We start from the raw sequence: 13,323 nt of genomic DNA on the forward strand, positions 1-13,323 counted from the left end.
ATGTCGCTGATTCCCCCCATCAGCCGTTGGGTCTCCTCCATCCATCATGCCTTCCCGACCGAGGGTTTTCCCTGGAGTTTCTTCCTGACCTCTGAATCATCAGACTTAGAGCTCGGGGAGGACAGGTAATCCGAAATTTCCCAAAGAAGGGATAGGTGCTATCCGAGCCATAAACGGACGGCCACTCAAAATCTCAAATACCGTTTCAAAGATCGTGTAAAATTTTCGAAAACCTTGATCTCATCGTCTGTAATTTGAAAAGAAGCTAAAATAATTTCTGATAAGGCTAAGTATGTGGCCTATTACTGCCCTTATAAACATGAATATGTAGCGGCACATGAGTCATAGGACGATTCGAATCGGGAGTGACTCATATTGTTGTGCCTTATAGTATCAACGCTGTTTTAATTTGCGGGATTTAAGAATAAACAAACTCCAGGCAAAAACATTATCGCCGTTATGAATAATTGTCAACTGGAACCACATATGATCTTCCGTAAATCCACCGGACAATATAAATAGACGGACATCCTCTCTAGGGAAAGGAGTCTTTAGAGCGAATCAGTATAGCGAAGAATATAGCGAGCAGCATAGCGAGTCATACGATAGAATCAAGTGAGCGACGGTTACAACCGACATACACTATCTCTGTACTTGTACTTAAAATGATTTTAATATAATTAACTATTACATTTTTACCACTCATCTCTTTAATAAACTAACACGTTAATACGACCTCAAATACTTAAAATTTTATCCAAGTTGACTGCCGTACGTTGCAAAGTTCGTTACAAAAAGTTGTATAGTATTCAATTGTTCGAAGATATTTGTCTACTTATTCGACTATTTCGTAACGAATGTAATAAGTGTAGAATATTGTACTTATTAATCATTTTGAAGATACTGTCGTCGCAGAGCAATTTTCTATAAAAATTTGGAGTATAACAACTTGTAAGTACTATTTTTATAAACAAAATAACTGATAAATAATTGATCATTTTTAAGATCATGGATCCGCACGTGAAAAATTACGTTATCTGCGATAAGTTGTTGACTCGTGGATTCTGAAAACTACTAGTCAAAAATAGTCAATAAGGAATTTTTTATAATATTACTAATCAGTAGATTCAACACCATTAGTCTTTGTTAAATATATAGTATATTTGTATTGTACGTGCGAGGGAGAGAGAACGTAGAGCGAAAACACAAACAAGTATGTATCCCCTCCCTAGTATTAGAATACTAGAATATTAGAATATTCACATAACTCTGCTCGCCGCGTGGGCTACTCGCCAGAGGCCTATGGCACGAGATTTCACATTGCACTTCTCTCTTTTTTCTCAACGGAGTCCTAGGCCATCATGCAACACTATCATACATACTATGGAGGAGATACATATTATACTTGTGTATCGTTTCTCTCTACGTTTCCTCACTCTACACGTACAATACAAATATACCATATATTCAACATATTTAATCTACAAAACACATTTTTTGTATTGTCTTCGGTCGCCCTTGTTTCTATTCCTTTCGATAATATACGCGTGTTCTAATGGTAATTATAGTTCTAACGCGAGCGGTAAGGGGCTGAAGCATTTTTTACATAATACGATAATTATACAATATTAACAGATAATTATATAAACTGTGAACAAAAATTTCTGCCATCATTTATTTGCACTTTACATTAACAAATATTTGACGGTTTGTTTTTTTTTTTTTTGCAGCAGGAGTCAAAGAAGTATTTAGTTGATGGCTATCAATTGCTGAAGTATGAACCAAAAATTCTACCGGAAGGAAAAATAGCTCAACATGCAGAACAAAATTTCCACGAAATAAATAAGCTCTTAAAACGATTCACTGTAACATAAACTTTATCAGTACGTAGTTTGCTCAGTAAGTTCTACGTTTGGGAGTAAATATTAAACGAAAAACAAAACTGTATATATACATAGCCTTCGTAAGCAAACAAACATATTGAAATAAATTTGTTAAAAAAATTTTAATAAGTACAATTACAAGTGGTAGTTATCATGTATTAGCATTCTTTGATTGAGGGGTTCATTTTTAGCGCATGTTAGAAAAATTAACACATGGAATCAATGATATAATTTATATTCCTGTTCTCTTAATTTGGTAGGTGATTTTAAAAACTTCTAACGAATCACCAATCTTACTTCTTCTGGAAGGGATACGGCGATAGAATAAATTCTCCATACGCTTTGTGTTTTGCCGGTAGCGAAAAATACTGAAAAAATACCGAATGTACAACAGAGAGGGATACAGTAGGGGTACAATACAGTACAGGGCGGGAACAATAGAAAAAGATTAAAAGTTTACGTATCAGGGAATATCACCGTTGCAACGGCAAACCTTCGTTCTTTTCGGTTCCCTGCGAAAAAAGATTTTGATACTGACGAACCTTTTCTGACGAAAGCGAGATCGAACATGATACAATTTGACTCATATTTATTTATCTAATTAATAATTCGTTCTTTCTATCATTGTTTCTGGTAAATTCAAAAGTAATTTCAATAAATAAATAAACTCAACAATATCATTATTATAAAATAATAATTTACTATTTTGTGTACAATTTATATAATTCGTATTTAATTTATTATTTATTAATAATTTACTAATACTATTAATGAAATAGTAAAATAATATACATGTCGGAGAAACGTCAGGAATAGGGTTGTGGGCGTTTGATAAATCTTCATTGGAATTGGCCATCGTTGGGTTATAATGAAGGTACGGTCTGTTAATACGAGTATGGATACTACCGACTCGACAATCAACCGCGGCGGTTGGACACTCGCGATACTAGTGATGTTGGTCTTAGGTTCAATAACGAAGCCGCGGTCAATGGGATGATAGATGTACGTGCTCCAAAAAATCTAAGTCGGACTCTTTGCGAAAACGTGGAATATCCACCGAGCGTACAGACACAAAGTAACTCGCTAATACGACCTCACGGAGAATGACTCTCCGTCGCGATGATGCTGCAGAGGAAAGCTATGATGGGGTGTGTCTGAGAACACGAGATCATTGGATTCGTCGAGGATAGCCTTCGTTCAGAAGGTGAGAGAATTTGGCGTTGCTGCTAATTGGTCAATCTCCATATCGGTGGTTAGAAAAGGATGCTAGCCGCCCTCGAGGAAAAGTTGTTAGTGGGAGACGTATTTGTTCGAGAATTGTGATAATGAGCTTGGGCTCGAGGCGGCAACCAGTCACCGAACGTAGCCGCGGTCACGGGATGAACGCTTTGTCTAACAAAGGCATGGAGTAATTCTATAGCTCTCCTTAAAAGAAATATTTACAGCGGTACGCGACAGTAAATATTCCAACGGTTTCTGTCCCGTGGCTCGCCACACACAGACCCTATTCTTCGGGCGAGATAATTACCAGATGTCGATGCATCTCCACAGTACATGTTCAGCTAGCCTGAGGGCCGTTATAAACATTACGATCTAATTACCTAAAGTCCTTCAAACAGACAAACAGTCTTTGTCCCAACTACGGGAAGATAGGGAAGATCTATTTTTCAACGAATGACGCATCCCGCTAGCAACCTTCCCTCAAGGACGGCAAACATCCTTCTTTAACTACCAACATTGAAATTGACCAATTAACAGCAACGTCAATTTCCCTCACTTTCTGAACGAGGGCTATCCTCGACGAATCCGATGATCTCGTGTCCTTAGATACATCCCATCATAGTTTTCCTCGCAGCATTATCGCGACGGAAAGTCACTCTCTCGTGATGTCGTATTAGCGAGTTACTTGGTGTCTTTACGCTCAGTGGATATTCCACGTTTTAACAAAGAGTTAGTTTAGTTATACTTCCACCGTAGCCAAGCAAGTCGAGTACGATTTGGGCTTTGGATGAGAGAGCATCGTGTTATCCCATTGACCGCGGATTCGTTATTGAACCTAGGATCATTGTCATTATCTTCTCGAATATCTAATTACCACGGTTATTTGTCAAATTCTGTAATAATCGTATTTGCACTAGTCAATGTCTTCTCTGTTGCATAACGACAATGTGTAATCCAAATGAAGATTCGTTGCACGCCCCTAACCCTAATTCTAATGTAAACCCGACAGATATATATAGACTATAGCTACTTTGCACGTATCTACAAATTTTATATTATTCTTTATGTAGATTTCAAATTTATGTGGTAAATAACCGAGTAATGCAAATAAATCATGATTGGCGATACAAAAGAATTGTAACAAAAAATTGTTAATTTTGAACTCACGAACATAGACCAAACAATATTCAGACTTTGCTATACTACATTAGAAAATAGAAGAGCATAAAGAAAGCAAATAAGATTCAGAAATGGCAGAAATAAAAAAAAACAAAAAAGAACATCTAGAGGCACAGTGAAATATAGAAAATATATTTACCATAGTGATTATTATTTGTAAATATAAAATAATTGTTAGGAGTTCAAGTCAGTTCGCTGTTGAATGCCCAAGCGTGCAGACGTGTGCCTAGTGCTCTGTGAAGTTCGTAAAACAACACGTGTCGCCCATCTGTCGAAAGTGAACACAGCCAAGTGTTTCCTATCCTTTAGAGAAAAAGATCCTACGCTCCTAACCTCTACCCGAATACTAGCCTCATAGCCTCACGACTAGTTATTCAATTAGAATTAACTAGCTCGATGATGGCCCAGGAATCACGACCAGGCTCTCCTGAGCAAATCCATAATTGCTCCATGCTACCTTCTCCGTGGCAAAAGTGCAACAGATTCCCCCGTACCAATGACGCCAAAACTTCTAAGAAGCGAAAAATAGAAGCACCAAAAACAAACATAAACGCCACCCAGAACGAACAGTCAACAATCAAAGTAAACACTTACAACAGATACGTCGTATTGGATTCCACAAACGACTCCATGGAAACCGCAGACACACCATCAAACCAACACACCCAAAGAAATTCCCCTCCCCACCAATATTTGTTGATGATGTCATTGACAAACAAACGATGATTAAGTCCATAGAGAGAGATATCTCCAAAGAGGACTACAACCTAAAAACCAACAATAACAAAGTAAAAATCCTGCCGACAAACCCTGATGCATATACAAGACTCACCAAACCACTTAAGACCATTGTACGCCAACTTTCATACATACCAGCTCAAACACGAAAGACCTTTTCGAGTGGTTCTACGCAACATCCACCACTCAGCAGACATAGATTTTTTTTTATTTATTTGTTGAAATTACAATCAATTCTCGCGTTGAGAATTTTCAGTAATTTTTCTGGCGTGGCGCAGTGACATGGCTGTTTATTTACAATAAGTTAATACTTGTTATAGATAGGTATAATTTGTAGATATTATAAGTAAGTGCATATGCTTAATTTGGATAACTAAATGAATCTAGCGTTTAGGTCTAGCGGGTAGTGCATCTTCAGCCTGCGAATCTGGTCCGTCGTGTCGAGTAGTCCAGTGATTAGGGGGTTTCGGTGTTTGTTGACTCTTTTGCTACATCTGTCGCTGTATTTTGCTATTTCCTCTTTGACTGTGGGTATCTTGAGGTCGCGATGGATGGTTTCGTTGGTAACATACCAAGGTGCGTCTATTAAGGATCTTAGCGTTTTCGATTGGAATCGTTGTAGTATTTCGATGTTGGAGTTACTTGCTGTTCCCCATAGTTGGATTCCGTAGGTCCAGACAGGTTTTATTACGGTCTTGTAGAGGGTAATTTTATTCTGTATGTTTAGTTTGGAGCGTTGGCCCGTGAGCCAACAGAGCTTTTTTAATTTGTCCTTTAGTTGCTTCGTTTTATCTGAGATGTGTTTCTTCCACGTTAGTCTCCTGTCCAGGGTCATGCCCAGGTATCGGACTGAGTCCCTGCTAGGAACTGTTGCATTGTTGATGGTGACCTGGGGGCAGGTTTGTTTTCGGAGAGTGAAGGTTACATGTGAGGATTTATTTTCGTTGATTTTGAAGCCCCATTTATGAAACCACTTTTCCATGGAGTCGAGACTTCGCTGGAGAGTGGATGAGGCTATTACCGGGTCTGCGTGGGTAGCTAATAGCGCTGTGTCGTCTGCAAATGTCGCTATTGTTATATCGTTTGATATAGGTAGGTCGGCAGTGTAGATGGAGTACAGTAGGGGTCCGAGGACACTACTTTGGGGTATGCCAGATTCTATTGGGAATGTTGTGGAAGTGACATCCAAGTATTTAACCATGAATTGTCTATTGGTTAGGTAGGACTTTAGGATGGAGTAGTAGCTGTGTGGTAGGATTTTTTAAAGTTTGTATAGTAGTCCTTCGTGCCATACTTTGTCGAATGCCTGTTGGATGTCTAGGAAAACCGCTGAGCAATATTTTTTCTTTTCGAGTGTTTGGCTGATCGTATGAGTTATGCGGTGGATTTGCTCTACTGTTGAATGATGTTTTCGGAAACCGAATTGGTGATCTAGGAGTGTTTTCAAGTTCTCTAGGATTGAAAGGAGTCGGCTCGTGAGCACCTTCTCGAATAGTTTGGACAGGGTAGGTAAAAGACTGATTGGGCGATAGGAGCTGGTTTCGTATATCGGTTTACCGGGTTTAGGGATGAGGGTAATCAATGAGATTTTCCAGGCCTTAGGATAGTGTTCCAGGCGAAGGATAGCATTAAAAATCGATGTGATGAGTGCTATCCCTTTTATGGGAAGTTCCTTGATTGCTTTATTGCCTATTAGGTCGTGTCCTGCTGCTTTCTTGGGGTTTAGGCGACTGATTGTTTCTATAGTCTCTGCAGAAGTGAAGGGTTCGATAGGAGGGGACATTTGGAAGGGCGTGTGCAAGTATTCAGTAACGTCCGCGGCGGCTTTAGGGGAATGGGGATTGAATACTTTTGACAAGTATTTAGCAAACAGGTCGGCTTTTTCTATAGGGCTTCGCGCCCATCCACCTTGCGGACGGCGGATAGGTGGGATTATTTGTGGGGGGCGTGTGAGTTTCCTGGAAGCCTTCCATAGTGAGTAGCTGGAGTCGGCTGTGGGGGATAAGCTGGCGAGGTATTTATGGAAACAGTCGTTTTTATAATTTTTTAAGGTTTTGGATAGCTTTCTAGTTGCGTTGTTTAGTTTGCGTTTGTCATCCGGTTTTCTATGGGTCTGCCATACTCTTCTTAGTCTACGTTTTTCTGCTATTTTTTTTAGTATGTATTGGGGATATTCTTGTTTGCTGTTAGATGGCTTTGTCGGTGTGGAGAGGCGGATTGCGTTTATTATGCTCGTGTTTAAGTATTCCGTGGCTGCTTCGATTTCTTCCTTTGTTTTTAGTGGGGTGAAGGCTGAGGTTGAGTGTGTAAAGACTTCTCTGAAGAGCTGCCAGTTGGTATGTTGGTTGTGAATGGAGCCATTAGGTGTATTCTCGATGATTGTTGAACTGACTGTTGCTATCACGGGAGCATGATCAGAGGAGAGATCAGCCGAGAAGTTGATCTGGACGTGTCTTGATGAGATATTTTTAGTTACGAAGAAGTCGAGAAGGTCGGGTATTTTGTTGGTGTCAATGGGCCAGTATGTGGGTTCGTATGTGGTGAGGTAGTTAAGGTTGTTGTTTATTATGCTGTTTAAAAGGTTTTTGCCTCTTGCTGTAACCAGTCTGCTGCCCCATTGGATGTGCTTGGCGTTATAGTCTCCTCCAGCTATGAATCTATAGCCCAGGGTGTCCAGGAAGTTATCAAAGTCTTCTTTGGCGATGGAGTGTCTGGGAGGGCAGTATACTGCTGAGGTGGTGATTGAGCCATGACAGTCTTCTATTGCTACGTTTGTTGCTTGGAGGTAGTCTTTCTGGAATGGTGGGAGTTCGTAGTGCTTAATACTTGCTTTGATTATTATTCCGGTGCCACCGTGGGCCTTTCCGCTGGGGTGTTGGGTATGGTAGAATTTGTAACCATTTATTTTCAGGTAGTTCTTATCGGTGAAGTGGGTTTCCGATACGAGCATTACGTCGATTTGCTGGTGTTTTAAGAAGAGTTCTAGTTCACGTTTGTGTTGCGCTAGACCGTTGGCGTTCCAGAGTGCTATGCGCCTTGGTTTTATTTTGAGTCGGGGCGTGTTAATTTTTCCACGATGAGTGTTAGTAGCGATAGCAAGTGATTTATTTGCTCCGATTGTTTCTCTATTAGCTTTTCGAGCCTTGAGGAGTTGTCTGCGTTTGGTGGGTTGGGGACACTGTTTTGGGGAAGGTTCCTTTGGCTGTTCGGGTCATTTTGGATGCCTTGTACTGCTTGAGCATAGGAGGTTGAGGTGGAGATGAATTTGGTAGGACTGGGTGTTTGGTTGGTTGAGGGGGTTGGGGTAGTCGTGAATTTCGGCGGGCTGGGTGTTTGGTTGGATACCTCTTTTGCTCTGAGCTTAGGGTACCTGTTCGTGTATAGTGTTTTATAGGCTGAGCAGCCTTTGTAGTTGGCAGGATGATCCCCTTGACAGTGGATGCATTTCGCTGGGGTTTCCGGTGATTTGGCGCACTGGTCAGTGGAGTGAGTGCCTGCGCATTTAACGCAGCGGAAAGTATGGTTGCAGTATTTCTGCGTATGACCGTACCTTTGGCACCTTTTGCATTGCACTATTTCTTTTTTCACAAGCGGTGGTTCGAATTTTACTATCGCGTTCACTAGACGACTGATGTAGATTTCCTTATTGTTCGGCTTTGTTTTATGTCTAGAAAGAATGAGGATAACGGATCTTTCGAGACTCTATGCCTTATATTACTTACGTTGATGACTTCGTGGCCGAGTTTTGAGAGTTCGTATTTGAGTTCGTCTATGTCTGCTGAGTGGTGGATGTTTCGTAGGACCACCCGGAAAGGCCTTTCCTGTTTGAGTTGGTAGGTGTGGAAGTTGGCGTTCAGGGTCCTGAGTATCTTGGTGAGTTTTCTGTAAGCTTCTGGGTTCGTCGGTAGTATTTTCACCTTGTTGTTGCTTATCTTTAGGTTATAATCCTCCTTGGAGATATCTCTCTCTAGGGACTTGATCATTGTCTGTATGTCGATGACGTCGTCCACAAATATTGGTGGGGGAGGGGGGATTCTCTGTGAATGTTGGTTTGATGGCGGTTCTACGATTTCCATGGCGTCGTTTGAGGATTCCAATACGGCGAACCTGTTGTGATACTGAACGTATACAACCATACGTTCCGCTGCGTTAAATGTGCAGGTACACACTCAACTGACCAATGCAGTAAATCACCGGAAATCCCAGCGAAGTGCATCCACTGTCAAGGTGACCATCCTGCCAACTACAAAGGCTGCCCAGCCTACAAAACCCTGTACACAAATAAGTACCCTAAACACAGGGCAAAAGAGGTAACCAATCAAATACCCAGTCCTCCCAAATTCACTACTACCTCAATCCCCTTAACCAATCAAATACCCAGTCCTCCTAAATTGACCACCACTTCAACCTCCTATGCCCAAGCAGTACAAGGAATCCAAAATAATCCGAATAGCCACAGGGACCATCCTCAAAATAGTGTCCCCAATTCACCAAACACAGACAACGTCTCTAGGCTTGAAAAGCTAATAGAGGAACAATCTGACAAATAAATAATTTGTCATTAACATTAACTATTAACACTCATCATGGATAAATTAATTCGCCCCGACGCAAAATAAAACCAAGACGCATAGCTCTTTGGAATGCCAACGGTCTAGCTCAACACAAATACGAACTAGAACTCTCCTTAAAACAACAACAAATCGACGTAATGCTCATATCTGAAACTCACTTCACCGGCAAAAATTACCTGAAAATAAACGGTAATAACTTCTACCATATCCAACATCCCCGTGGAAAGGCCCTCGGCGGCACCGGAGTCATTATCAAAGCCAGCATTAAGCACTACGAACTTCCAACATTCCAGAAAGACTACCTTCAAGCAACAAACGTAGTAATAGAAGACTGCCATGGTACAATCACCACTTCAGCGGTATACTGCCCTCCCAGACACTCCATCGCCAAAGAAGAGTTCGATAACTTCCTTGACGCTCTAGACAATAGACGCAAACCCGATAATTGCTTTATCCACTCTCCAGCGATATCTCGACTCTATGGAAAAGTGGTTTCATAAATAGGGCTTCAAAATTAATGAAAAAAAACCCATACATGTAACGTTCACGCTCCCAAAGCAAACCTGCCCCCAGGTCACCATCAACAATACAACAATTCCTAGCAAGGACACAGTCAGATACCTGGGCATGATCCTGGACAGGAGGTTGACCTGGAAAAATCACATCACAGACAAAACGAAGCAACTAAAGGACAAACTCAAAAAATTCTATTGGCTTACTAGCCGATCCTCCAAACTAAGCACACAGAATAAAATTACCCTCTATAAGGCCGTAATAAAACCTGCCTGGACCTATGGAATCCAACTATGGGGAACAAGAAATAATTCCAACATTGAAATACTTCAACGCTTCCAATGGAAAACGCTAAGATCCATTATAAATGCACCCTGGTATTGTTGAGAAAAGTTAGGTTGGTATGATCGCTAGTTACTACAAGCTAAGTTGGTACGACTTCTAGCGACGCTCTTTTGTCTTAGAAGTCGACCACGTGTTAATTGACTAAGTGTATCCTGTGAGTTAAGACGTGTTGTACGAGGCGGAGAAATATATAGAGAAAATCGAATCTGTGTGAATCGATTAATTATCAACCCCAAACCTACATCAATTAACAGGTATGTCACCAACGAACTAATACATGACGATCTCTAGATACCAACAGTCAAAGAGGAAATAGAAAAATATAGCGACAGATATAGCAAAAGAGTCAACAAACACCGAAACCCCTAATCACTAGACTACTTGATACGTCGGATCAGATCCGCAGGCTGAAGAGACACTACCCGCTAGACCTAAACGCTAGATTCAATTAGTTATTTAAATTAAGTAATATTTACTTATTTATAATACTTACTTATAAATTATACTTATCTATAATAAGTATTAACTTATTATAAATAATTAGCCATGTCACTGCGCCACGCCAGAAAAAATTACTGAAAATTCTCAATGCGAGAATTGATTGTAAATTTTAATAAATAAAAAAAAAAAGAAAGAAAGGAATTCAAGTGTCCTTCGACATTTGTGCGTGTTTGATGAATGGGTATATGGATGTCGCTGGCGTGCTGTTTGTAACATAGCGTTGATACGCTTCTTATTCTCTTCCCTTATTTATGGTTTTCCATTATTCTATTCGGTTAGGCATGCATATTCTCGGAAGTCGGCCCTTGTGCGTGTTTGTAACGAATAGTTAATGTAATCGACGTGCGCGTTTCCAAGCTTTAACAATGATTTTCATAACTAATATCAGATAGTAAAAATAATATTGAAAAGAAAATAGAAAAAAATTGTAATCAAAATATTCCCAAAGTTACAATAGAAAAAAATGTTCTCTTATATTTTTCAACAAAAGTTAAATCTAATACAAGATTTCATTTAAAATTAATAAAATTTCAAATTAGCATCAAAATGAAAAAATCAATTCAGAGATCAAACATTAAAATAACAATTTTTAAACTAATTATCTTTATTTACTTATACTTACTAGCTTTAATACTACCATGAGAAACTTTTAACAGAGATCAAAAAATTCAATATGAAATACAAATTTTAAATATAATTTAATGTCTCCTTTTAATTTCTTCTTTGTTAAATTTTGTATTATTAATTTTTTATTAATGTATTAACCCTTTGCACTCCTATGTCGAGTGTGACTCAACATCAGTTTTTATTTCAGGAGCTACTTTGTTGAGTCCCACTCGACATTCTTTCAGTTCCACCTTTTTTTGTGAAATGTGTGAAAGAAAACAAGGATTGCATCCTGGAAATTGTTTCAAGATATATCATACGCCTAAAAATTACAAAATACAACAATAGTGTGAATAAAACTGGTATTTAAGTGAATTTGTTTCTTCCTTTATTTATTTAAATTGCCTTATTTTTTAGTTAAAGTAAATTTCAAATAAAACACTTAAAAGCGTTAGGAGCTGCTGATAACAAAATTGAAATAAAATTTGGAGTGCAAAGGGTTAAACATATTTTCTAATATAATAAAGATATCATGCCTTAATTCTTAAAAAAAGTTGTATCATAACTTTCTTGTAACTAGTGTTACAGTAATACAATGATATTATTAATAAGATCTTAATGTAAAAAAAATTATGTAATACTATCATATTGTAGAGTAAAATACCTAAGATAAAAGATACAAAATAAATATTTAATATTATACAACACTTCTCACTTCATCTAAGTAATTATGATACACAAGGAAACAATAAATATAACTAGTTAATCTAAATATGGTATAAATTCGTTTTACATGTATTGTATTCACTATTGCATATTCTAACTCACTGCATTATAATTTTTTTATTGTGTCAGTATCTTTTAATTTCGCAGGAAATGTGTGTGTGTGTGTGTGTGTGTGTGTGTGTGTGTGTGTGTGTGTGTGTGTGTGTGTGTGTGTGTGTGTGTGTGTGTGTGTGTGTGTGTGTGTGTGTGTGTGTGTGTGTGTGTGTGTGTGTGTGTGTGTGTGTGTGTGTGTGTGTGTGTGTGTGTGTGTGTGTGTGTGTGTGTGTGTGTGTGTGTGTGTGTGTGTGTGTGTGTGTGTGTGTGTGTGTGTGTGTGTGTGTGTGTGTGTGTGTGTGTGTGTGTGTGTGTGTGTGTGTGTGTGTGTGTGTGTGTGTGTGTGTGTGTGTGTGTGTGTGTGTGTGTGTGTGTGTGTGTGTGTGTGTGTGTGTGTGTGTGTGTGTGTGTGTGTGTGTGTGTGTGTGTGTGTGTGTGTGTGTGTGTGTGTGTGTGTGTGTGTGTGTGTGTGTGTGTGTGTGTGTGTGTGTGTGTGTGTGTGTGTGTGTGTGTGTGTGTGTGTGTGTGTGTGTGTGTGTGTGTGTGTGTGTGTGTGTGTGTGTGTGTGTGTGTGTGTGTGTGTGTGTGTGTGTGTGTGTGTGTGTGTGTGTGTGTGTGTGTGTGTGTGTGTGTGTGTGTGTGTGTGTGTGTGTGTGTGTGTGTGTGTGTGTGTGTGTGTGTGTGTGTGTGTGTGTGTGTGTGTGTGTGTGTGTGTGTGTGTGTGTGTGTGTGTGTGTGTGTGTGTGTGTGTGTGTGTGTGTGTGTGTGTGTGTGTGTGTGTGTGTGTGTGTGTGTGTGTGTGTGTGTGTGTGTGTGTGTGTGTGTGTGTGTGTGTGTGTGTGTGTGTGTGTGTGTGTGTGTGTGTGTGTGTGTGTGTGTGTGTGTGTGTGTGTGTGTGTGTGTGTGTGTGTGTGTGTGTGTGTATTACATAGAATATTAACTAG

General features: G+C 39.6%; 1 protein-coding gene across 4 annotated transcripts in view; it reads left to right on the forward strand.

Moving 5' to 3' along the window:
* The window catches only part of LOC126875169 (SET domain-containing protein SmydA-8-like), a 166,257-nt gene extending 163,761 nt beyond the window's left edge, over nt 1-2,496 (forward strand). For 3 of the 4 annotated variants that reach the window (XM_050637903.1, XM_050637901.1, XM_050637902.1), the window contains one exon: nt 1,731-1,889. In XM_050637903.1, the coding sequence (XP_050493860.1) occupies nt 1,731-1,874 (144 nt within the window). In that variant the 3' untranslated portion in view covers nt 1,875-1,889. Of the gene's footprint in view, nt 1-1,730 lie in introns of all 4 variants that reach the window. The other variant, XM_050637900.1, reaches the window with a different exon arrangement.
* Nucleotides 2,497-13,323: the final 10,827 nt, after the last annotated feature.

This window comes from Bombus huntii, chromosome 17 (genome assembly GCF_024542735.1).
Source record: "Bombus huntii isolate Logan2020A chromosome 17, iyBomHunt1.1, whole genome shotgun sequence".
In the NCBI taxonomy this organism is placed as follows: domain Eukaryota; kingdom Metazoa; phylum Arthropoda; class Insecta; order Hymenoptera; family Apidae; genus Bombus; species Bombus huntii.